The 25,537-nt window shown below is 51.3% G+C and overlaps 3 protein-coding genes across 6 annotated transcripts in view; 2 read left to right on the top strand and 1 right to left on the bottom strand.

Moving 5' to 3' along the window:
- The first annotated feature begins 753 nt into the window (after positions 1-753).
- Positions 754-11,299, top strand: ARAF (A-Raf proto-oncogene, serine/threonine kinase). Of its 3 annotated transcripts, none has more exons than XM_020910479.2 (16): positions 754-954; positions 2,656-2,810; positions 2,954-3,057; positions 3,828-3,930; positions 4,014-4,168; positions 4,281-4,379; positions 5,780-5,921; positions 6,026-6,053; positions 6,133-6,278; positions 6,373-6,575; positions 8,194-8,370; positions 8,473-8,519; positions 9,005-9,123; positions 9,315-9,446; positions 10,414-10,548; positions 10,737-11,299. In XM_020910479.2, exons 2-16 carry the CDS (start codon positions 2,715-2,717, stop codon positions 10,869-10,871), a joined length of 1,821 nt encoding a protein of 606 aa, XP_020766138.1. In that variant the 5' UTR covers positions 754-954; positions 2,656-2,714; the 3' UTR covers positions 10,872-11,299. The 3 variants fall into 3 exon arrangements, with proteins under 3 accessions (XP_020766138.1, XP_020766135.1, XP_020766136.1); XM_020910476.2 differs by having other exon boundaries at positions 755-954; positions 5,765-5,921; XM_020910477.2 differs by lacking the exon at positions 754-954 and adding an exon at positions 1,229-1,296 and having other exon boundaries at positions 5,765-5,921.
- The window catches only part of SYN1 (synapsin I), a 53,451-nt gene continuing 38,644 nt past the window's right edge, over positions 10,731-25,537 (bottom strand). The window contains exons 6-13 of one of the 2 annotated variants that reach the window (XM_020910487.2): positions 17,582-17,644; positions 16,357-16,499; positions 16,184-16,258; positions 15,981-16,083; positions 14,475-14,621; positions 14,014-14,101; positions 13,323-13,914; positions 10,731-12,371 (exon numbers count right to left, since the gene is read on the bottom strand). In XM_020910487.2, coding sequence (XP_020766146.1) covers positions 12,236-12,371; positions 13,323-13,914; positions 14,014-14,101; positions 14,475-14,621; positions 15,981-16,083; positions 16,184-16,258; positions 16,357-16,499; positions 17,582-17,644 — 1,347 coding nt within the window. In that variant the 3' untranslated portion in view covers positions 10,731-12,235. The remainder of the gene's footprint in view (positions 12,372-13,322; positions 13,915-14,013; positions 14,102-14,474; positions 14,622-15,980; positions 16,084-16,183; positions 16,259-16,356; positions 16,500-17,581; positions 17,645-25,537) is intronic. The other variant, XM_020910488.2, reaches the window with a different exon arrangement.
- TIMP1 (TIMP metallopeptidase inhibitor 1) lies at positions 21,681-25,360 on the top strand. The gene is made up of 6 exons (XM_020910485.2): positions 21,681-21,829; positions 22,736-22,864; positions 23,620-23,699; positions 23,882-24,008; positions 24,268-24,392; positions 25,087-25,360. Exons 1-6 carry the CDS (start codon positions 21,694-21,696, stop codon positions 25,255-25,257), a joined length of 768 nt encoding a protein of 255 aa, XP_020766144.1. The 5' UTR covers positions 21,681-21,693; the 3' UTR covers positions 25,258-25,360.

Raw genomic sequence — 25,537 nt, 5'->3', positions numbered from 1 at the left:
TCGCTGACATTTACATTTCAAAGAGATGGCTCCCAGGACCTCAAGAACAACATTCCTGAGTTGTAAAACTGGCAGGAGGCCTATTTAGCTTTTATTAAAAGGAGTTACATACATATTGAAGGGAGGGAGAAAAAATTTACAATTGAAAGTTTTCTAAGGGAACTACACTATGAAAAGGGAAGATGGAAAGTCTCATTTGTGACACCAGAGACAATTCGACTTTTAAAAACTTTGTGTTTACCCTACAATACCTCCACACGCTTCCCAGCGTTATGCACCATTCCAGGTCCACAATTCCCCTACACATCTAGGATTAGTCTTTCAAAACCCTTATCAACTCCATTCCTAAAGGAAGGAAGCCTCCTCTAACAGCAGACCGCCACTCCTAGGGTAAGACCTCCAGTCCCAGCCACACTAGAGACTCGCTGTTTTCAAAAGTTTTGACTACAGTCTCTCAGAATTGGAAAACTTTGCAAATGTTTGGTCTGACTCCAACCCATTTCAAAGACGGTAAAACTGAGACACAGGAATGGTACTTAGTGCGCTGGGTCACTGGAGCAAAAACAGCGCTTAAGGATCCCCCACCCAGTTTCGGGAACCCCTAAAGTCAGCCCCAAGTGACCAAAAAAATAAAAGTCCTGACTTATTCCATTACGGCAAGATTGGGGTTAAAACCCTTGGCACGCAGGTCTTATCCCGACTGCGCCTGCGCGAATCCGGACAAGCGAATTTGCCCTAGACCCTGACGTTTCAGGCAGCCTCTCCTAATCCGGAACACGACCCACATTCCGACGGCCCCTGCTTTGACAGGCGTGTACCTAACCCAATAAGGATGGAGGGCTGAGTCCTCCGGAGCCAATGGCCAAAGTCCGAGGGGCGGTGGAGGCGGACTCTGTAAGGAAACCAGAAGACAGGCCCAAGATGGAGGCGGCGGCGGCTGTAGCGGCGTGACAGGTGAGGGCGGGCCCGGTAGGGTTAGGTTTCTGGAGTTACTGTCGGGCACGGGTAGGGAGCCGGGAACGAAAGCTCAGCTCCAGGATGACTGCGCCTGGGCCCTGACGCCCCCCTACCCGGAACCGGAGGAGTGGTTTGACCCGGGGCGAAACCATTGTCGACAGCGCGGGGGGGGGGGGGGGCGGAATTGGAATGGGTGCAAGGCTGCGGGGGATGGTTTCGCCCGTCGCTTGTGGCAGCGCGCCTGCGCAAAGCTGGAAGGCCCTCGGTGGGCGGAGCTGGGCCGAGTGTGGCTTGGATTGTGGTATCTCATCTTGTGGAGTCCTCCTTAACCTCTTTAAGGTATCTGATGCCCCTTCCTTACCAACAACGGGGAATGCGTGAAGACACGGATCATTCCTCGCTTTCCTTATTCTGGATCAATGTCTAACCCAATAGGAGAATCTTTGAGGATTCTCACATTCCTCCTCTTTAACCCTCTCCAGCCTCCATCCATTATCACTAGTAATATGTCTGCGACCCTTTCATTAGCTGTCAAGGAGAATTTTGGAGCACCCTCTGCCTCATCTACGCTTTACCCCTACTTATCTCACCTCAGCCACATCTGGTGATGCTCCATAACCCTCATTTCCCCCATTACAAAGTCTGGTGATACCCGTTATCCACTCTTCTTCCCATTACAGTCTCAGTTCAGTTCAGTCGCTCAGTCGTGTCCGACTCTTTGCGACCCTATGGACTGCAGCACGCCAGGCCTCCCTGTCCATCACCAACTCCCGGAGTTTACTCAAACTCATGTCCATTGAGTCAGTGATGCCATCCAACCATCTCATCCTCTGTCGTCCCCTTCTCCACCTGCCTTAAATCTTTCCCAGCATCAGGGTCTTTTCAAATGAGTCAGCTCTTCGCATGAGGTGGCCAAAGCATTGGAGTTTCAGCTTCAACATCAATCCTTCCAATGAACACTCAGGACTGATCTCCTTTGGGATGGACTGGTTGGATTTCCTTGCAGTCCAAGGGACTCCTTACTGACTCCTTACAGTCTCTAGTGACGACTATTACATCTCCCCTCAGCATAGTGTCTCTGAGCCTTTATGAACTCCCCATCACAGTCTGGTGACTACTATTAGGCACCTAGCACAGTACCCGTGAACCTCCTGTCATTACAGTTCAGGGCTTCGGGATGCCCACAATGCCCTTACAAACACTGGTGCAATTCCCATTTCCACCAAGCTAACGGCAGTGTCTGATGATCCTCAGTTAGTTCCCCATCACCCTGTCTGTGACTCCTCCCACACCACAGTATCTGGTAACCCCCTTCTCCATTCGAAAGCCAGGACAGCCTGTTCATGTCCATTATGTACTTGACACGCCCCAGTGTAGTGCGTGCTGACTTCCCCGTTAGTCCCCAGCACAGAGACTTATGTACTCCTATGCCCTGCGGGACAGTGTGTGCTGCCTCTCACTATGTCCTACCCCCACCCCACCCCACCCCGCCCTGTGCAGTGAATCTGAGACCTTGGCACTTAAGCGTGAGACAAACAACTGGAGGGGCTGAGCAGAGGAGGAACTGGATCCCTTGAGCGGTGTGGAAATTAGGCTACAGGGGGTGACGTGAAGTCTGGAGGTTGAATTTTTTGTCCTCTGCCACTTTACTTCCATACTATCATTATAAGACCTCTGAATTCTTCCTCTGTCTTTTAGGAGCCCCATGGCACCTGCCCAGCCCCACCTTAGCCCATCTTGACAAAGTCCTAGGCTCCATGGAGCCACCACGGGGCCCCCCTGCCAACGGGGCCGAGCCATCCCGGTCAGTGGGCACTGTCAAAGTGTACCTGCCCAACAAGCAGCGCACGGTGGTGAGTCTGATGGGAGCAAAACTGGCTGGGGGTGGGCATGGATCTCGTTGTAAATCTGGGATCAGAAAGGTGACAAGGGCTGGGAGAGTCCACTGCAGACCCCTCTGGGTGCTGACTCCTTACATGTGTGCACACACACACAGGTGACTGTCCGGGATGGCATGAGTGTCTATGACTCTCTAGACAAGGCCCTCAAGGTGCGGGGTCTCAATCAAGATTGCTGTGTGGTTTACCGGCTCATCAAGGGGTAAGTGTGGCTCTCCCACCCACAACTGGGTGCCCAGCCTTCCACCCCCTTCTCAGAGTCATCCGACTCCTCCACTCTGCTGTGCAGTCTCTGTTAGTCTTCCCTTCACTTAGTGAATCCAGCTTTTGTCTTATTGCTTCACTAGTTCATTGACCTGTAAGGTCAGTAATTCATTTTCTTCGTAGATCTGGAGTCCTCACCGTGCTCCATCGTCTCTTCCCGGAATTCATCTGTTTCATTCTTTCACTGTTTTATCAACTTGTCAATTCCCTCCTTCCTCTGTCTCCTCATTCTCTGTCTGCTGTGTGGGCCTTGCTGACCTTCCATTTATTCCTCTGTTTTAGAGTTCCTTAACTCTTGTATTCAGTTCACACATTGCTTTTTTTTTTTTCACGCATTGCTTTTTATTTGTTATTTCAGTGCCTCACCAGCTGCTTTGTCGGGGGCTTGCTTAGCACCTCTGAGATTTAGTTGTTTCTTCACTGTGTCATTTCCTCCTCCTCTTGTAGCTAAGAACATGGGCTCTTCACACTGTCCTTCCACTCATAGTCCCTTGTGGCTCTGGGCAAGTCATTTCATCCCTCTTTGCCTCAGTTTCCCCATACATAAACGGGTAAGGATAGTACTAGTTCCTAGAGTTCCCATACTAAAAATGCAACATATCATCTATTATTTCATGGATGGCAGGCTTGGAAGGACTTTTGGTGTGTTCCCTTCCTCCTTGTGGCCCCGGCCACCCTCCCACTCACTCCCTTCCATGTCTTTTGCAGGCGAAAGACAGTCACCGCCTGGGATACAGCCATTGCCCCCCTGGATGGCGAGGAGCTCATTGTGGAGGTCCTCGAAGATGTCCCCCTGACCATGCACAATTTTGTGAGTGGAGAGAGGGGGCAGACTGTGGGCATGGTGGGAGGGTCCATGACCAGGCTTCAACCTTTTCTACTCTGTGGCAGCAGGTACGGAAGACGTTCTTCAGCCTGGCCTTTTGTGACTTCTGCCTTAAGTTTCTGTTCCATGGCTTCCGCTGCCAAACCTGTGGATACAAGTTCCACCAGCATTGTTCCTCCAAGGTCCCCACAGTCTGTGTCGACATGAGTACCAACCGCCGACAGTGAGCCTGGCCTGGGGTGGGTGGGGAGATGGGGAGGACAGAGGCCCAGCCACAAGGCTTTTACAGACAGCTGACCCATGTTCCCTTGCTTTATACCCCAAATGCCCTCAAGGTTCTACCACAGTGTCCAGGATTTGTCCGGAAGCTCCAGACAGCACGAAGTTCCCTCAAACCGCGCCCTGAATGAGCCACTCACCCCTCAGAGTCCCAGGTAGGGGATGCCTTAGCCAAAGGGCTACTGTCAGAAGAAAATATCTGGAGGCCTCAGTAGAGATCAAGCTATACTTAATTCTTTTGTCTACTCAATGGACATTTAGTGAGCACCTACAAGTGTAAGTAAGGGCATGGAGCTGTGGGGCCTCAGGCAAGTTCCCTAGTCTCTCTGGACCTTAGTTTTCTTATTTGTAAGGAAAGGATAATGATACTTTTACCACATAGAGTTCTGGTGTGGATTAAATGAGTTACAGTGGGTGCAATGTTTAGAACATGATCCAGCACAGGATAAGTTCTTCTTATTAATTATAATATATATCTATGTCTATATTATCTAACTACTTTGTTAATTCTTCCAGTATAACCATGCTCAAGCCTTTCCACTTTGGAATACATATTATTTTCTCATAAATTCACTTTTACTTCTCCTTTAAGTATGATAATACTATATTTCAATATTGAAATATATTATCACTGTAATGCATCATGTTTATATGATATGCATTTTATATGTATATGTATTTTATAATGTCAATATTTATATGATATTTATGCTATTGTATAATGTGTTATATTGATAATATTTTCATACAATGTAGAATATTAAATATTTTTATGTAATATATAAAATAGTAAAGTTAGAGCATTATGTTATTTTTAATTATGGGCACATGTGAATTAATTACCTATGAATTGCATTTCAGGATAGTGAAGGAAACATTAAGAAATATTTTTATAGCATAATATATTTAATGTATAACACATGTATATATGTAACATTAACATATGTATATGTAAAGCATTGCCATTTTAATATAGATAACATTGTATATTACATAATGCATAATATATTTGAGTACTACATATAGTTATACAATATTACATATTGCTCTTCCCCCACTATCTGTGTGGCTTTGCTGTCCTTCCTTTAAGTCTTTGCTCAAATGTCGCTTGCTCAGAGAAGCCTTTCCTGACAAGATCAGGGACACTTCTTGTCTTCTTATGTTGCTTTATTTTTTGCTTTATTGCTTCTATCACCATTGAATGTATGAAATATTCTTTGTTTTTTATTTCTCTCTCCCTACTACAGTTAGTCCCATGAAGGCAAGAACCTTTGTTTTTATTTTTTTTTAATTTAAAAATTTTAGTACAGTTCAAATCTGCATGTGTGTAGAACCTTTGTTTTGTCCACAGTTTTATTTCCACTGTCTAGAACGGTATCTGGCACACAGCAAGCAGTTAGTCAGTGTTTCTTAAACAAATGCATAATAGTAATGACAGTGGACATTTACTCTATGTGAGCTAAACACATACCTAGGAAGGGGCAGTGGGTTGGGGGGATGTTCTACTGGTTCTCTCATTCACTCAACAGTGATTTCACAGCCTTTCCCCTGCCAGCTCCTGCACCCAGCACCGCGACCCCGAGCACTTCTCCTTCTCTGCCCAGGCCAACACCCCCCTCCAGCGCATCCGCTCCACATCCACCCCCAATGTCCACATGGTCAGCACCACAGCCCCTATGGACTCCGGCCTCATCCAGGTTGGTGTTGAGGCAGGCGGTCACCAGGGAGCACGAGGCAGAGGGGAGGGCCATTCCTGTTGTCCTCCATGTCCTCTCTCTGACTCCCAGCCCTCTTCTTCCAGCTCACTGGCCAGAATTTCAACACTGATGGTGAGCCCCCCGCTGCCTGTGCCCTGAGCCCCCCACCCTACCCCACCCAGCTCCACTCACACCCTCTCTGTAACTGCAGCTGCTGGGAATAGAGGTGGTGGTGATGGAGCCCCCCGGGGGAGCCCCAACCCAGCCAGCGTGTCCTCGGGAAGGAAGTCCCCACATTCCAAGTCCCCATCAGAGCAGCGGGAACGGAAGTCCTTGGCTGATGACAAGAAGAAAGTGGTGAGCTCCAGGGGACACCTTTGGTGGGGGCACCACAGGCTGAGTGATGAGGGGTGTGGGCAGGCCCCTGAGATGCCACCCGTGTGGCCCACAGAAGAATTTGGGGTACCGGGACTCGGGCTATTACTGGGAGGTGCCACCCAGTGAGGTGCAGTTGCTGAAGAGGATCGGGACGGGCTCGTTTGGCACCGTGTTTCGCGGGCGGTGGCATGGTGATGTGGCCGTGAAGGTGCTCAAGGTGGCCCAACCCACAGCTGAGCAGGCCCAGGCCTTCAAGAACGAGATGCAGGTGCTCAGGTGAGATTGCTCGCGTGTGTGGCTGGGGCGGGGGTGGCAGACATGGCCTCTGTGCCTCTCTGGGGAAAGGCCCTGCTGAGGGTGCTTCCTCACATCCCCCATATTTATGTTGTGTTATAACCATAATAGTAAGTTGTTTGTTTATCAGAGAAGTGCCTTTCCCCTCTGGGAAATGGGTATGTTTAAAGGACCTCTGATGAGGCTGTTGTTTGTGTAAATATTGATATTAATTAATGGCCCTGCCTCCAAAATGTGACTCTTTTTGCTTGCCTGTTGTGAAATGAGTATCACTGCAGTGTTATTGTATTTACTGACATCAATAGCATAATGTTAGTTAGCTGCATCGCCTGGTAGGCTGGTGGCCTTTCTTCTCTGCTTGTTCTGCACCATTAGTATGTGTTTACTGTGTTACATTCTTGTTATTAATTATAATAATACTATTCTTTAAAGAACAGTATTAAAACTATAATCAGAAGCATAATTTAATCATTGTTTGGTTAATGATTGTGATTGCTCTACTTAATATATCTTTCCTACTATATTAATTCATTCACACTGAGAAACCCTGGTGCTCCCTTTTGTCACCCTAGTTACTACCACTCTTGGGGTTGCTGTTGTGGGCTTTCCCCTCATGACAAGTGGGCACAGTTATATTGCAGAGTTGACGTTTTCAGTCTCTGCTCCTCTCTGTCAAATGGCATTGATTTGAACAGGCTGTGAATTTGTATTGTGTTAGTACTGAAACCATAACCTAACTGCTATGAAGAACTCATGTACTGTTATCCACTCTGATGTGTGCAAAACTGTGGACTATCATTGACGTTCTTTGCATGTATGTTATCCTTCTATAAGGAATGAAAGTTTTCTTCTAAATGAGGGTGGCTGTTCATACAGGACAGAGTTTCTATAAGGTAGATCCAGGTACCCAGTAGTGATGACAGCAGGGACAGTGGTATTTTTAGGGTGCTTGCTTGTGTTTGGCCATTCAGAGCACCTTACAGGTTATTACGTAGTCCTCCCAACACCGGTGCCAGGTATCTAATAGAATAATCACAGTTTTTCAGTTAAGGAAAATGAGGCACAGAGAGCTTAAGTGTCCTTCCTGAGATTGCACAGTGAGTACCTGAGAAAGCCCTGATTAGAACATAATTTTAGTCCAAACCCCAAACTCTTTACCTCTAAGCCTCTCATGGTTAACAGGACATAGTTATACATCACTGATGTTTTTACCCAGCAGTTATCAATGTTATGTTGATATATCACTGATGAAGGTTGGCATTCCACTTTCTCATCTCATCTCAAATGGTCACAGGCTCAGGTCATGGTCAGAGGTGTGGCAAGTCTGATTATTAAGATGCTCCTGGTCAGTAGGGACAGAAGGGTTATCCGTCCCTCCTGCTTTTGTTGGGAGATTTGGATGAGGAAGTTCAGGACATAAGTGCTCAGCCCAGTAAACATATCTCACAAATTCACTGCATCTGGCCATAGTCTGGTCCTGAGCCTCCTGAAAGACAGGGTGGAAATGATGGCAGAAGGCAGCAGTGAATAGCACCCTTCCAAAGGCTCAGAAAGTTGCTGTTTGCCCTCCCTGCCCTGATACCACCTGCCCTACCTGCAGGAAGACACGTCACGTCAACATCTTGCTGTTCATGGGCTTCATGACCCGGCCAGGATTTGCCATCATCACACAGTGGTGTGAGGGCTCCAGTCTCTACCACCACCTTCATGTGGCTGACACACGCTTCGACATGGTCCAGCTCATTGATGTGGCCCGCCAGACTGCTCAGGGCATGGAGTGAGTGTTCTGGCTCAGGGACTAGGGAAGGGGCTAGGGGGTTGGGGGTAGGGAGATGAGGTAGCCCCCCAGACAGTCTGACACCTGCTTGTACCCCTACAGCTACCTCCATGCCAAGAACATCATCCACCGAGATCTCAAGTCTAACAGTATCTACCTATCCCTCTCGGGCTGGGCTGGGGCAGGCAGCATCAAACAGGATGACGACTTAGAGGAATGGCTCTTGTGGGGGGCTCTTCTGGGGGCAAACAAGGAGGGGCACCTGTTGCATTTCCCTTTGCCAGGTGCCAGAATTGTGGCTGGTTCAGGTGGTGTTCTTTGGGACTCTGGTCAGGGTCTGAGGAGTGACAGTGGTGGAAGGCATTATGGGGGTTCCTGATCAGTGTCATAGGCATGGTGAGTGTGGGTACCATGAGAGGAGCTTCCTAGTCAGAATTCACAGGGGAGCCAAGTATAGGGAGTGTTAATTAGAGCTCCCCTCCAAGTCAAGATTGTACCTAGTTTGTGTGACACTGGGGGGCTTCCAGTCAGGGTTAGAGGAAATGACTGGTGTGGAGGCGTCAATGAGAGCCTCCCAGTCAGGGCAAGAAGCATGGCTATTGGGAGACCCTGTAGTGGCCCTTAACCCTGGCGGACATCTTCCTGCACGAGGGGCTCACGGTGAAGATTGGGGACTTCGGCCTGGCCACAGTAAAGACGCGCTGGAGTGGGGCCCAGCCCTTGGAACAACCCTCGGGCTCTGTGCTATGGATGGTGAGTTGGACCAGGCTAGACTGGGGGTGTATAGGGACATGGGCTGCTGGGCTAAGATGTTGAAGGAGTGGGGCCGGGGTTTCCTGCACCAGGTGTGGGTGTTTGGACCACTTACACTTCACCTCATGGGGGCAGCTCTGAAGTCACTTGCTGACCTGTACATTCCTCCTGCCCGGTCCCGTCTGCTGAAGGCAGCTGAAGTGATCCGTATGCAGGACCCGAACCCCTACAGCTTCCAGTCAGATGTCTACGCCTATGGGGTTGTGCTCTATGAGCTCATGACCGGCTCACTGCCTTACAGCCACATTGGCAGCCGAGACCAGGTGAGCCCCATACCTTACCTGCCTTATCTCAGGCCAAGGGATCCCCTTAGACTCCAAACCTCAGATCTCCTCCTTTGCACAGACCATGAACACCACTCTGCCCCCAGGAACCCCAAATTTTCAGAGCTGAAGACTCCCAGACTCCTCTGGGTCTTCTGTACCCAGAATTCTTTCCTTCACTCATATCCACTTCTCTGGGTCATCAAAGTCCAGAATCTCCTGAGTCCCCTATACCCAGAATCCCCCAGGTCCCCAAAAGTCCTCCTAGACACATAGTCCTCTGACCTGGGTACTCAAAATCCCCAAAGCCCAGAATCCAATTTCTCTCAGAAACAATCCCTTTGTCCTTCTGGAATCCCCACAGATACCCACAACCACTCAGGCCTTGGGTATCTGTCAAGCTCCAGGACCCTTGAATCCACAATACTCTAGGCCCCAGACTCTCACATTTCTCCAGGTTCAAAGACTAGAATTTCCCAGGCCCTCAGAAACCCAAGATCCTCTAGGCTCCAAGTACCAATAGTCTTTGGGTCTTAAGCATTCACTGTCCTACAGGCCACTTGGACCCATAGTCCTCTCAGCCCTAGACCACTACAGAAATACAAGTTCCTGAGGACTACCAGCCTTTTAACTCCCTCCAGACCCAGAAATTCATGTTTCCCCCAGACTCAGTTCTTTCCAGGCCCCTAAGCCCCCTAGAAACCTGTGGACCCATAATCCTTTGGGCCCCAGACACTTAACCATTTTTGATTCCCCCAAGCTTAAATCCTTCTGTACCATTAAGCAGAGAATCCTTCCAAGTTTTCAGGGACCCAGAATCTCTAGATCCACCAGATACCCACAGTCCTCTGGGCCCCAATACCCAGAATACCCCAGTTCTCCCAAAAGGAGTCCCCGAGGTCCCTCAAGACCCAGAATTCCCTGTGCTTCCCAGCCCAGATCACCCCATTCTTGTCCCCTCTCCCAGATTATCTTTATGGTGGGCCGTGGCTATCTGTCCCCGGACCTCAGCAAAATCTCCAGCAATTGCCCCAAGGCCATGAGGCGCCTGCTGTCTGACTGCCTGAAGTTCCAGCGAGAGGAGCGGCCCCTTTTTCCCCAGGTGGGCTGAGGAGGAGGGCTGGACACCCTGGGGAGGGAGCCTCTGAGGAGCAAATGTGAACTGTGTGTGTTCAAGGCTCCGAAGTATACAATGTGTGTGAGTGTGTTTCCTCTTTAGGCTGGGGTTTGGGGGTGTTTGGATGCCCACACGGCTCTGGACATCCCCTCCTCACCCGCCCCTGCCCCCAGATCCTGGCCACGATTGAGCTGCTGCAGCGGTCACTCCCCAAGATTGAGCGGAGTGCCTCCGAACCCTCCTTGCACCGTACCCAGGCTGATGAGTTGCCTGCCTGCCTACTCAGCGCAGCCCGCCTAGTGCCTTAGGCCCCACCCCCAGCCACCAGGGAGCCAATCTCAGCCTCCCACGCCAAGGAGCCCTTCCCACCAATCAATGTTCTGTCTCTGCCCTGATACTGCCTCAGGATCCCCCATCCCTGCCCTGGGAGATGAGGGGGTGCCCATGTACTTTTCCAGTTCCTCTGGAACTGGGGGACCCTTGAAGACCGAGACCCCCATAATTTTGTTTCCTCTTGGCTTTGGGGATACATTTAAATTCGGGAACTCCTCCATCTCCAATGGCTGGGATTTGTGGCAGGAACTCCACTCAGCACCTCTGTAATTTGTGCCTGATGTGCCTTCCACTGGATTTTGGGGTCCCAGCACCCCATGTTGATTTGGGGGTCCCATCTGTCTCTTTTCCACCATTCAAGGACTCCCCTCTTTCTTCACCAAGAAGCACAGAATTCTGCTGGGCCTTTGCTTGTTTATTTTGCTTCCCGACTCTTCTCATGGGGTTCAGAGCTGCTGAGGGGTGAGGGTGAGTCCAGGCAAGGGGTGGAGTTTGGGGGGAGGTGCGGATCACACAGTGCCACTGCACGCATCACCACAGGCGGCACGATGAACGAGGACCACATATGCCAAGCACAGGCACGAGAGGAGGCCACGTCAGTCACAGACACAGACATCACGGCAAAGGTGGGGAAGTGGGAGACCACTGGCCTTCTGTGTGCACAGGATTCTGGGAGGATGGGTGGAGTTTGCATATTTAAAGACAGCTGTCAGAGGCAGGAAAGTGAGGCAGGGGTCCCTGGGGAACTGAGGGGTCCTAGCAGTGGGAGGAGCTCTCACTGTGTTGAATGGGGTTGGTGAGGGGAGGACTGAAGGGAAAACCTTGGGGGGCTGGGTGGGGACAGTTGAACAGGTGGATCCCCAGAGATGGGAAATCCAAAGAAAGGGTATCAAAGGGAGGGGTTTCTTAAGGATTGGGTAAATTTTGCTGGGGAACAAGGTGCACTGGAGAGATCTGGGGCCAGGAATGGCATTTTCCAGGAATTTCAGGGCTCCAGGAGTGGTTGCCTGGTGTTTGGGAGCTTCCAGGAAGGAAAATGCACTCGGAGGGCACCAGGGGTCGAGGTCTTCAGGGATCTGGAGGTTCTAAAACTGAGAAGTAGTTCTTGCGATGACTGAGAGTGGGTTTTTCAAAGGACGTGGGAATTCCAAACGTGAGGACTGGATTTAGGACCAGGAGTGAGGTTTCCCCAGGGACTTGAGCATTCTGAGGAGTGAGAAGAGGGATCTTGACGATCCAGGAGAGGACTTCTCAAGGAATGAGATTTCCAAAAGTGAGAAATAGATTCAAGGCCCAGACAGGGGTTGCCCAGGGATTTGGGGGTTCTCAGGGTAGGGTGTCAGTCGGAGAAGAGGCTTGCGAAAGACTTCCTCAGGCTGCGGATGGTCTCAGCTTTCACCTCGTCCTGGCTAAGGCTGGGCCTGGGCGGGGCTGGCTCTGGAAGGTTGAAGGCATTGGTCAGAGACTGGGATTTGCTAGAGAGAAACAAGGTGGAGGCGTGGGAGGAAGGGGGAAGAGGAAGGGAGGAGGGGGAGAGAAACACAACGTTACCCCAGGCCCGGCCCCAGCCCTGCCCCTCTGGTCCTGGGGCTGTGCCTGTTACCCTCCCACCCAGCAGCACAGGCCTGGACCCTGAGGGATTCTCAGGAGGAGTGGGGAGTCCTCGGCTGGGTGGGAGGATTTGGATCCAAGGAGAGGAGGCCTGGGATGGATGGGAAGAGTTCTGGGCTGAATCTTCTCAGAATTCTAGACCAGATTGGGAGGAGTTTAATATAAGGTGATGATGGGCAGGAAGGTTTCTTTCTAGTCCAAGGGTAAGGAGTCCATAAGGAGGGGTAGGGTAGGGCTTGGACCAAGGACAGGCTGGAAGGGGAAGATCTAAGGGGGGAGCACTTGGGTGGGGCAGGGAGGGCTTTTGCGGTAGTGAAGGAGGTCTGGAATGGACCAGAAGAGGCAGAGGATAGTGTGATTTGGGAGGAGACTCAGATGGACCAGAAGGGAGCCTAGACTCTAGAGAAAGGAGGATGACTGGAAAGTGAAGTAACTTAGGATTGTGGATTGGGCTGGGAGGAGTTTGGGGGTTCGGTTGCAGGGAGTCAGGTCGGGCAGGGGGAGAATGAGTTGGGCAGAGAAGTACTGAAGAAGGGTTAGCAAGGCGCCTGGAGTAGGCCAAGAGGAGCTGGGCTGGGGGGCTTTCCCAGGGCCTACAGGGAGGATTCTGAACTGAAAGGGGGGATTCTCTGGAATGGAGGGTAGGAGCCTCTATGAACCAGGAAGGGTCTGGCTCAGACTGGAACCAGAGAGAGAGCTGTTAGGATCCCGTGCAGGACTGGGGTCTGAGGAGCCAGGGAGCCCAGGGCTGCCCTCCACGTGCAGGAGCCCATTTTGTGAGCAGCAAGGTGAGGGCTGCTGTGGGGTCCTCTTACTTGAGCTGGGGGTGTGGGGGTCCCCCGGCAGCTGCAGTGGCAGGTGGTGGCACATCCTGGCTGGGTTTCTGGGCCAGTTGTGGCTTGGTGGGACGTCCAGCGGGGCCCGGGCCACTGGGTCGCGGCTGCTGCGTAGTGGGTGGCCCAGTGCGTGGCATGGGACCCGCCTGGCTGGCCTGGCGTGTGGGGCCAGCAGGGCCTGGGGGTTTCTGGGGTGGGCCCTGGCGCTGCTGACCACCCGGTGGAACCCCTGAGGCCTTTGGCGGAGCCTGACCAGAGACTGATGTCTGACGAGTAGCCTGTGGGGGGCCCGCCTGGCGCTGGGGAGATGGGGAGGCGGGTGGGCGGGCAGCTGGAGGTGCCCCAGGTCCTCCAGCCACTGGCCGGGATTGGCGGCCTTGACCCTGGGTCAGCGGTGTGGCCTGGGATGCAGGCTGCTGGGGCACTGATGTGGGACTTGGTAGACGCTGGGGCAGGGGGCTGCCAGCTGGGGGTCCAAGGCCCGAAAGGTGCTGCTGGCCCTGTGGGGTCGGGCGCTGCTGCAACGGGGGTCCCTGGCGTTGGGGGCCCGGGCCCGGCTGTGGAGGGCCGCCTGAGGGACAGAGAGAAAGTGCACATGTGAGAGTGAGCCAGTGAGAGGTAGGAGGCTGCCAGGCAGAGTCGGGGCCCAGGAAGCTGGCCCCTCACTTACCCTGTGGCGGGGGTCGTTGCTGAGCTGGGGGCCCCGCGGGCTGCTGGGAGATCTGGCGGCCCAAGGGCAGGGCCCCTGGGGACGGAGTCTGCGGCAGAGGAGTGGAGCAGGAGAGGTTAAAAATAGTTACCAGCCAGTGGGGCATTAGCCAATCAGAATGTCACGGGTTCCCTGTATGCTGGGTGTTGCCGCATTTGTGGCTGAGCTGAGGGATGGCAGGTTGTGGGGTAGGGGGGGATTTATTCCCAGGGGAGGGGTCAGGAGGTATTCAGAGAAGTCAGGGTAGCAACTATTTATCAATTTTTAAAATATTGGACAATTTTTAAAAGTTGGTCATTGCCATGACACATGTGTGTCCCTGTGTTACTCTTAGCCTGCTGGTTATTAGCTCTATGACACAGCATGACCAAGGGCTAGCCTGCCCGCCACTAGCCCCTGAGAGCCAGAGCCAGGGGCCTGACCTGGCTGTGGGAGCCCCTGCCGGGGGAGGCATCCCGCTGCCGCTGCCGAGGCAGGGCCTGGGCCATCTTGTTGACCACGAGCTCTACGATGAGCTGCTTGTCTTCATCCTGGTGGTCACCAATGAGCGGCATGGAGGAGCCCACCACCTGGGGGAGGAGAGGGGATCCAGTGAGGAGAGAAGCAGGAAGTGCATGGGTGCATGGGAGGGCAAGGATGACAAAGTGCTTGAAAAATTGGAAAAAGGCATGACTGGCAACTGCCCAGGAAACAAACTTTGGTTTGAGAGGCACCGATTACCCAGTGTGGGAAGGCTTGTCTTTTACGAGATAGCTTACAGCTTAGGACATTCAAACAGGGGTGAACAAATGAGAGCTTACCTACCAGCCATATCTGGCCCAGCACCTGTTTCTGTACAGTCCCCTCCACCTCCCTGCCTCCTGAGCTAAGGGTGGGTTTTATATTTTTTAATGGTTAAGGAAAAAAAAAAAAAAGATTTCATGTCCTGAGAAAACTATATGAAATTTAAATTTCTGTGTCCATAAACCAAGTTTCATGGGAACACAACCCTCTTTACTTTCTTGCTATATTGTCTGTGGTTGCTCTTGTAGAATTGAGGAGCTGCAACAGACATTATATGACCCACGAAGCCAAAAATACACACTGTCTGGCCTTGATAGAAAAAGTTTGCCAATCTCTGCTTTATAGTTTGCTAGGTGCTTTGTCCTTTACAAAGAACTTTGTGGTTTATGTGGTACTTTACAGTATACAAAGCTCCTTGCCCTTTACAAAGGACTGTTGCATATATGGTGTGTTTAGGCTTTAGAAAGTACTTTGCAAAGGGCACCACTGTTTACAAGATGCTTACCATTTATAAGCGCTACCATTTACCGTGCACTCTGAATTTTCAAGGTATTTTACAGTTTACGAATTGCTTTACTGTTTACTGGGGACACTGCTGCTTACAAAGAACTTTAGAATTTTGAAAGCACTTTGCTTCAAGAATGAGGACTTCCAGTTTACAGAGCTCCTTTTTTATTTTCAGAGCTCCTTTAAAACTAATTTTATAAAGCACTTTGCTATTCATGAAGCAGTACCTTCTTAAGGTACTTTACAGTTTACAGAATGCTTTAGTATCATCCACCACTCTCTGTGAAGTTCTTTGTAGCTTACAAAGTTCTTTGCTGTCAGCCAAGTACAAGTTCACAGAATACTTTAAAGATTACTAAGTTCTTGGTCATTCACCATGGTGTCTCAGTTCACAGAGAACATTATAATTGAACAAGTGTTTTGCTATTCACTAAAGATGTCCAAGTTTCACAGAGCAGTTTAGAATTTACTAAGAATTTTGCCACTTGCCAGGGAAATCCCAGTTCGCAAGGCACTTTACAGTTTTACATATTGCCATTCATTCAGGGCTTTCTGGACCCTGGCATGTTTCACAGAGTGTTGCTGCCCTGCACCTGCTAGTGTGTCTGTGCCCTCACCAAATTCTGGGGTGCTCCCACCTCAATGATGTGATCTCGTCCATCCTTGCCATGCAGCGCTTCCACTGCACAAATGTCCAGTCCCCCAAAAATCTCTGAGCACGTGTCCACCCACAGCTTGTACCTGTCAAAATGCAAGGCAAGGAAGTCTGTCAGTACCTGGTTTGGGCAGCCACACTTCCACTCTTCCCCCCATCAGCCCCTACCAAGGTCAGGCCACCCACCTGTCAGACATAGCAATCTGCTCAAGCATCGCAGAGCCAGTGTTAGTCTTCCAATTTCCTGACACTGATGTTCTCCTGGAGAACAAAAGGAGACAGGAGAGAGGCTCAGGGGGCCTGGGCTGCACAAGGCAGGGCAGGGGGACCCCTCCCCAGGCCTTGGTCTTTCCACTCACATATAGGCCTTGTAGTTCTGCCCAATCTTCTGGATGCGTACATCGTATTTGGCATCAATGAAGGGCTCGGTGGTGGCATATGTCTTGGTCAGTGCCACGACACTCGCGATGTCCTGGAAGTCATGCTGGTTGTCCACCTTGACCTGTGGGAGTGGGGTGGGAGTCAGGGCCCGGTTAGGACGCGGCAGTAGTGGGCAGTGGGGGTGCCTTGGGGCAAATGACACAGGTGAGGTGAGTGCACAGAAATCAGTGGACACCCCCAAGGCACTCAAGCATGTATTAATTCTGGGCCTCCTGGTTTTTACATATGCATGTAGATACCTCATGGGGTCTGAGTACATACAACCCGAGTTTTAGACTGGTTTACTCTAAATGGGTCAGTTTATGGTATGTGCATTATATCTCAATAAAGCTGTGAGAAAATTGTGTGTATATACAGTATATGCATATGGGCACCCAGACACAAAATCCATTGTATATATAATATATAAACAGAGAAGCATGGACACAAACATAGAGGAGTGTGGACACAAACATGCAAATTACAAGTCTGCTTTCTGTGGACACACAGGCAAAATCAGATGGGTGGACAGCACACAGGACCCCGAGACCCTTGAATATAAGAGATGGCATAGTATGTGTTCAACAAAGAGTCCTGCCTACATACAAACACAGTGCTGGAAACACTAACAAATAACAGGACACACAAAACTGGCTGAGTGCAGGATAGAAAATTGGGCCAACAAATGTAAGCATATGTGGAAAAATACAAATAGATAAAAGGACACACATACAGAATTATTTTATTCACTGAATACACAATATACTTCTACAGGCATACCTTCTTGAAGATACTGTGGATTTAGTTTTAGACCACTGCGATAAAGCGAAGGTCACAATAAAGCAAGTCACAAATTTTTTGGTTTCCCAGTGCATATAAAAGTTGTATTTAGACTGTATTCTGTTAAGTGCAATACATATCTAAAAAAACAATGTACATACCTTAATTTTAAAATACTTTATTGCTAAAAGATGCTAGCCATCATCTGACAATGCAGGGTTGCCAGGAACCTTCAATTTGTAAAAAAAAAAAAAAAAAGGTATCTGTGAAGTGCAATAAAGGGAAGTGCAATAGAACAAGGTATGCCTGTACTTACACCTGCACAGTGCCAGGAACATGCATCACTTACAAGCACACAGGTCCAAACCCCACCTGGGGACTTACCTTGCCCATCCCAGAGTGTGCATGCCCCATCTTCACAACCACAGGGTACGTTGTGCTGCTGAGCTGGTAGGGTGGAAAGGCAGAGTGTGGTCAGTGGTCAGGGCAGGAGGGCTGACAGCTTGGGGCAGGGGTGAGGGGAGCCCATCCAGTGGGAGCCACACTGAGAGCCATTTTCCCACAAGAGGTCAGAGATAGCCAGCTAGCAGCTGGGGGTCACACAGCACTTGGGAGCTTAGAATCCAACCCAGAGCCCTGCCTGCCTGTCCCTCCCTCCACCACCCCCGTCCCAGACTTCCCGCCTCTGCTTTCCCGGGCAGAGGCATGGGTGAGGGGTGGGGGACTTTTCCGGAAAAGGGAAAGTTTATTTTTATAGTGAATGGATGGATGATAGAGAAGTGAGTGTGTGCATGTGTGTGTGTAGGGGTGTGGTGGTGAGCATGTAGCAACTGGACCCCTCAGCCAGGCCTTGTGTGTGCATCTCCTCCACACACATATACAACTCAGAGACACACAAACCCTCAGAACTCAGCTCTACACTGCCACACCCAGAGGTTCCCACACATGCTGAGACCCAAGCAATGGAAAGACCCACCGCCAACACAAGCTCCTGAACACGCCTTGTTCTCTGGCCACACAGCCAGCCAGCCAGCCCAGCAGTATACACTCAACACTTGTAGACATGCAGTCCATACTTTTGGGCACAGACATACACCCATCCCTCCTCTCACCCAAAGCCATGTAACAGAGGGACACACAACACAAAGATTACCTGTGCAACACTGAGACACAACCCTCAAAGGCACACACAAGTGTGACAGGCACATACAACAGAACTGGGTACATATTCAACACTCACATACACATGCAATATTCCTAGGCATATGCACACCAAACAGAAAGATTCACTCTATATCCAGAGGTACACACACTTCTAGGTATTCACAGAAGCACTGAGACCCACAACACAGAGACACACCACCCTCCTGGACACATACAAAGTGTATCTAGGGACACACACATACAAAACATGCCTTGCCATATATGCAAACAGGCATGTACACAACCAGGGACACCCACAACCTCTTAAGTACATGAACAACACTCTGGGGTGTGTATGTGCACACACACACACACATTCAGGTGTGGGGATACCTCAAGTTTCCCCCAACCCTGGGCAGGGTAGAGGGAACTGAGTTAGCTGACCCCAGCCTCACCACACATGGATGCACGCGCAGGGTTGTGCCCTCCCTCCGCCTTGTCGAAGGGCCACAGGGTAGAGAGCAGCATTCCCGGAGGGGCTGCTGGGGTGGTGGCGGTTCTCAGTTCCCGACACAGGCACAGGAAGCCCGCAAGGTCAGGGTGACCGATTGACCTTCAGGCCTCACCCTCCCTCCACCACCCCCCCACCTTCCTCATTTCCCAAATGAGTGGTGTTACGATGGGGTGCTGAGAAGCACCAAGTCGTTACCTTGTTGCCAGGATGCTTTAGATAGCGTTCCAGGCAAACCAGGCAGAAATGGCAGGTGATGTAACACAGGGGCACACCCAGCTTACAGAGGTAACAGCACACCCTTAATTCCATGTGCAACCCAGACCTGCTTTACAGAGGCAGATACAAATCCAGAAGTAGTAGGCTATCCAAAACATTCAGGTACACACCGCACACACACCACACACATACTACACACCACACAGAGGAGCACACACCACCTAAAACCACACACATAACCCTCAGAGGCAGAGACACAACAGGATGCTGTGTGTAAGTGCACATGCACACTCTTCCCTGCAGTCTTTAGGCCCCTTTTATAAGCCGCCTTTTGTTTTCTCTGAACCTGAGCCTGAACACAACACTGTGTGTATGTGTGTGTGTGCCCACACATGCTGTGCCTGTAAGGATCTCTGAACACTGGGATCCCTGAGCCAGCCCTAGGTTTGAATCTTGGCCTCTCCTCTTCCTAAGGCCATGTTTAAGCCCAAGCAGGTCACTTAACCCCCTCCAGGCCTCAGTTTCCTGATCTGTACATAGGGCACAATCAGGCCCAAGCACTTGGTGTGTGGGAGGACTATCAGGTGTCTGCACACCCAACTGAACCCCACACCCCCCACACCCACCTCACCAGGTGGCCACACCAGCTGGACTACCCCTCCAGGAAACCCCACCAGTTTCGAGATCTGTACAACAACCCGCATCCACACAACCCCTCATGTATAGACAGTGGGCAAAACTCTGTGTTGACTCAGGTTTCAGACTCACAGAGCTGGCGTCAGAAGCAGGGTCAGCGAGGGGCTGCAGCAGGACTTTCCCTGCCCTCACTTCTCCCTTTGCCCCACCACCGACTTACTCAGCCCCCGTCTCATTCACTCTCACTCCCCACTTTCACAATCAGCTTCTCCAAATTCCTGGTTTATGTCTCTTCCCCCTTATCTCGTACCCCCCCCCAACCACCACCCCCGCCCCAACCCAGAGAGTCATTTCTTCACTCTCATTCCTGGGCAGATCACTCGACCCCTTTGTCTGTTTCCTCATCAGGATAATGAGAACATGAACAGTCTCTAACTCACAGATTTTGTGAGGAACGCAACAACTATTTCAGACAAAACATTTAGCACTGGCATGCTAAAGCCTGTGCTGGCTTTATTATCTGGCACACAGGAAACCTCCATCTTCAAAAAGTGTCGAGCACTATTATTATTATTGGTTTTAACATCCCTAGGTTAGTCAATATTAATTGACAAGGAGGTAATAGGGATTGATGACAGATAGTTACAAAGATTTTCAGAGCAGTGTTTGATGTGTAGTAATAGTAAGAACTCCGTAGTGCTGGCAGTAGTTTCTGTTGTGGTGGTATTGGTGATGGTGATGGTTGTGCTAACCTTGCTGAGTTAATCAAGCTTAATTAGCAAGGAGGTAACAGAGATCTGATGACAGAATTACACGAAGGCTTCAGGGCACAGTATATAGTAAGTGCTCCGGAAGAGGCTGCTATCATCACCATCATTATCATCATTATTATTGGCCTGTCCTCCCTGAACTAACCAAGGATGTTACTTGGCCCTCAGAGCCCTTTCCCAGGACCCCAGGGAAGATCCAGGCAGCATCTGGAAGCTAGTGGACAGATTGTCTCACCCCACCCCCCACCAGGGGCATGGGAAGGTTGGTGAGGAAGGGGGAGGGCAGGATGGGAGGGGATTTGTTTTCTACTGACTCACTGGCCTCTTTCACCACCTTTCAGCTCCCCCCACCCCAATGCTCATTCATTCACTGGCAGCTTCCCTGCTTGCCAGAACTGTGCCCCGCCTGGGTTAAGATCCTGGCACCAGTTAGCCTAGGTTCAAATCCCAGCCATGCCCTGTGGTCCTGGGAAAGTTCTTCAGTTCCTCTGTGCCTCTTCTGGGAAATAGGAATAACATCAATAACCATCTCAGAGGCTTATCATGAGCTTGAAGTGAGTTGTGTTAGTTGCTCAGTTGTGTCTGATTCTTTGTGGCCCCATGGACTGTAGCCTGCCAGGCTCCTCTGCCCATGGGATTCTCCAGGCAAGAATATTGGAGTGGGTTGCCATTTCCTTCTCCATGAAGTGAGCTGGTGCTATATAAATGCTGATTGTTTGCTTGTTTTTGTTTTTTTTCTGAGAGGGGATAAGACCCAGGCTTTGGCTCTACGACCTGAGTTCAAATCCCATTTCTGCCACTTATTAACTGTGAGCTTGAATAAATCATTTAACTTCCCTGTGCCTCAGTTTCCCCACTGTATCCTCCATTCACCTGCCCTATCTTCCTCCACTGTTTCTACTTGTTTGCTCTCTGCCTCCTCCCACGGTAGGTGCACACCAAAGTGTTTATTGAAGGAAGGAACCATTTGGGCTTCACCCATGAGGGGTTGGGGTGGGTTGTGGGTGATCAGTTAGAGACTTTAGGGAATTGCATTGGGCGGAATCCTGCCTGTAACCCTCCTCTGAGACCGCCTGGAGGGATGGTGCCTGACGTGGAGACGGGGGAGGGGGGTGGTCAGGGCGAGGCTCTGGGGGAGGGAAAGGAAAAGGATGCATCGCCTTTTCGGCAGCCCAGGGACCGCCCCTTGGCCTCCGCGGATGGTGGGCGGATGAGTAATGCATCCAGGAAGCCTGGAGGCCTGTGGTTTCCTACCGCTGCTGCTACCCCGCCCTCGCGTGGATATTTATCCTCCGCGGCTCCGGCCCTGCCGCCATCGCCGCGGACCCAGCGCCCAGAGAGGCTACACTAGAGGTAGGCAGGGGCTTGGGCGGCCCGCGGGGCCTGGAACTGGGCTGGAGCATTCCTGCCTGATTCTCGGCTGCTCAGCCCGGCCTGCGGGTACCAGGACCCTGGGCTGGAGCAGGGGAAAAGGCTGGGGGCGGGGGAGGGGGGCTGGAATCACTCTTTCAATCCCAACACTCCCAACTCCTTTGAACCCCTGTCATCCATCCCCAGCTCCCCGAAGCCACGAGCCCCTAAAGCCACAGCTGCCTCCCAAGCTGCCAACTCCCCTAAATTCCCTCTTTGTCCCCCAGCAACCCAAACCCCCGAAGCTCCCTCAGCCCCCACAATCCCCAGCCTCCCAAATTCCCAACTTCCTAAACTCAGAGCTTTCTCTGCACCCTAATTCCTCAGGCACCCCACCCCCTTAAACCCTCAAACTCTGTCAACTCCTTAAATCCCCAGGCTCCTCCAAATTCCTCAACTTCTTTCAACTGCCCCACCTCCTCTACCACTCAATATGCACAACCCCCAAACTCCCAACCTCCCCTCAAACTCCTCCAGCTCCCCTAACCCCAAATTCTTCAACCCCAAGTCTTCAACCTTCCCACCACTTTAACACCCTGAAATTCTCCAACTCCCCCAGCCCCCTAAACACTGCAGCCCCATAACTCGCCCACTTACCTAGTGCTCAAAGTTTAAATTGCTCAAACTCCACGACTCCTAAACTCTCCTCACTCCCTATCCCCCTAAACTCTCCTGGGTTCTCAAATCCCCAAGCCCCTTAAAATTCCCTCTGTGTGTGTGTGTGTGTGTGTGTGTGTGTGTGTGTGTGTGTGTGTAGGGGTGTGGTGTAGAGTGGAGTGGGAGGCCTTCCCAGGTACGTGGATCAGCTGGGCTGGAGGCCCTCTGAACCCTCCTCCCCACCCCCCACAGAACACACCATGGCCCCCTTTACACCCATGGCCTCTGGCATCCTGTTGCTGCTGTGGCTCACGGCCCCCAGCCGAGCCTGTACCTGCGTCCCACCCCACCCACAGACGGCCTTCTGCAACTCCGAAGTCGGTGAGTGTGCCTACCTCGCTCACACACTCCTGGCTTTGGTTTCCCTCTCAGTCCAGTGGGGTGCACGAGGGTGCCTACCTCTAGAACAGTTCCACTCAGCACACTGACTCTGCTTTAGCTGCTCTGCATCCTTACACTTTCTTGATTACTCAAGGCCCAGACCAACCTCAGAGCCCTGGTACTGGCTGCTGCTTCTGCCTGGTATACCCATCCCCCCAGGTATCCACATAAGTGGCTGCCTTAAATGTCACCTTTTCAGGATGACCTTCCCTGACCACCCTATTCAAAACTTGAACCCCTGTCCCCTGGTACTCCTGATCCCTCTCACCCAGCTCTGAAGTTCCCTATCATACTTACTACTTTCTAACTTCCCATATACTTATTTCGCGTGTGTTTAGTCGCTCTTCTCTCCTAGCTAGACTGTGAGCTCCACAAAGGGAGAGATTTCTGTGTTTTGTTCCCTGCCGTGTCCCTGACACCCAGAACAGTGCCTGGCACTGAGCAGATGCTCTAAAATATTTGTTGTGTGAACGAACACAGGTTGAATATAGGAAAAAAGCTTGAAGCAGTGTGTGGCCAAGAATAGGCATTCAACATACAGATGAAACAATTAACAAATGTATAAATCTCTAGGGTGCTGTCTGGCATCCAGCAATCCCTATTTAAGTATGTGCTTTGCTAGTATTATCGTGATTATTTGTATTGACCCCTTGCAGTCCCTTTGACTTGTTTTTATTTCCCCTCTTCTTTTGCAGTCATCAGGGCCAAGTTCGTGGGGACAGCAGAAGTCAACGAGACTGCCTTATACCAGCGTTATGAGATCAAGATGACTAAGGTAACCCTTCAGTTCTTGCCCCAGCAGTTCCTAACATCTTCCTCCTCATCAGAATAAAAGCCTCTGGCCACCGGTTTGGCGGGAAAGTTAGCTGTGATCTCAGGATGCTATCTGACTTCAGGGAAGAATGTGGAGTGGGAGGACTGTGTCAGTAAAAGACTCTTCCCCTCATCCACTGACAGATGTTCAAAGGGTTCAGTGCCTTGAGGGATGCCCCTGACATCCGGTTCATCTACACCCCCGCCATGGAGAGCGTCTGTGGATACTTCCACAGGTCCCAGAACCGCAGCGAGGAGTTTCTCATAGCTGGTGAGGTCCCACCCTATCGCCCTGTGCCACGCCAACCCTCCGCTGCTGCCTGGCAACTGCGCAAGTGCAAGGGAAGGGAGGCTCTAAAAGAATGGTCCCCGTTGAAATGAGGGATACCCCAAATTTCAGCCTATCAGAAGGCTGGGGCTTTGCCCAGTGGGTGTCGGTAGTCCTGGGACACCAATCTGGTGCCACTCTGTCCCTGGCTCAGCCAATCAGAAGCTGCCTGTTGACCACCCCCCCCACCCCCCGGCCACAGGACAATTGTCAAATGGGCACCTGCACATCACCGCCTGCAGTTTTGTGGCTCCCTGGAACAGTATGAGTTCTGCTCAGCGCCGGGGATTCACCAAGACCTATGCTGCTGGTTGTGAGGAATGCACAGTGAGTGCCTGGAGCCTGCCCACCTCCTGGAGAGCAGGCTTTGGGCTTGTCCCCAAACCATGGCTTGTTTCTTGCTCCCTCTAGCTATTCTTGTCCCCATGGCTGCTCCCCAAACCCTAGGGATATTCCTGATCTCATTTGCTGTTCTCTCAAATCTGAGACTGTTCCTCCAGGCATTCTGCTTGTTCCTTTACCTTGTGTCTGATACCTGGGGATTCACAGTTCCCTAGACTTTCTGCCTGCTTTCTGTCCCTCCCACTCCCCCTGTGACTGCTCTGCCACTCTGAGGGTTCCAGGATTGCTCCCTGATGGCCCTGGAAGTGCTCTGACCCCAGTGACTGTCTCTGAGCCCCATGTCTCCTTCTTAGGCTTAAGTTTCCTGCCTGCCAGTTGTTCCCTGCTACTGCCAGCTATTCCCCGTCCAATGGGATGGGTACCCCCCAGGTGACCTGCCTGACTGCTCCCCCACCACCATTCCAGGAAACTGATTCTTCACATGGATTGCTGTCATCTCACCAAGCCCAATGGCTTCCCCACAATGGGAGGGACTGTTTTTGAGTCTGTACCCATGTGGGGTGACACCAGGTCTCCCTAGCAGCTCTATGTTAACAGCTGAGGAGTGGAAAGTTCTCTGGAGGGGCAGTAGGGGCAGGAGGAGAAGCCTTCAGAGCTGTTCCTCCCTCCCCTCCTCCAGGTGTTTCCCTGCTCATCCATCCCCTGCAAACTGCTGAGCGACACTCATTGCTTGTGGACGGACCAGCTGCTCACAGGCTCTGACAAGGGCTTCCAGAGCCGCCACCTGGCCTGCCTGCCCCGGGAGCCAGGGATGTGCACCTGGCAGTCCTTGCGGCCCCGGATGGCCTGAATCCTGCCCCCAGCAGAAGCTGAAGCCTGCACAGTGTTCACCCCTGTTTCCACTCCCACCTTTCTTTCTTCAAGAGGATGAAATAAAGAACTACCACCCAGCAGGCAGTCTCCCTGTGTAGTGTCTGGGAGCAAACCCATGTCACTTGATGACCTGGTGGGGGTACCCTGGGACCAATGCTGAGGGAATGAGGGGTGTCCAATGCTTTTTATATTTATATACAGTTTGAGGTATTGGTAATTATTCTCTACATTGGCATTAGCACTGCTGTCGTAACCTA

The sequence above is a fragment of the Odocoileus virginianus genome, chromosome X, assembly GCF_023699985.2.
Source record: "Odocoileus virginianus isolate 20LAN1187 ecotype Illinois chromosome X, Ovbor_1.2, whole genome shotgun sequence".
NCBI classification, from domain to species: Eukaryota; Metazoa; Chordata; class Mammalia; order Artiodactyla; family Cervidae; genus Odocoileus; species Odocoileus virginianus.
Note: the sequence above shows the minus strand (reverse complement) of the source record. Positions and strands in the feature narration are given on the sequence as shown.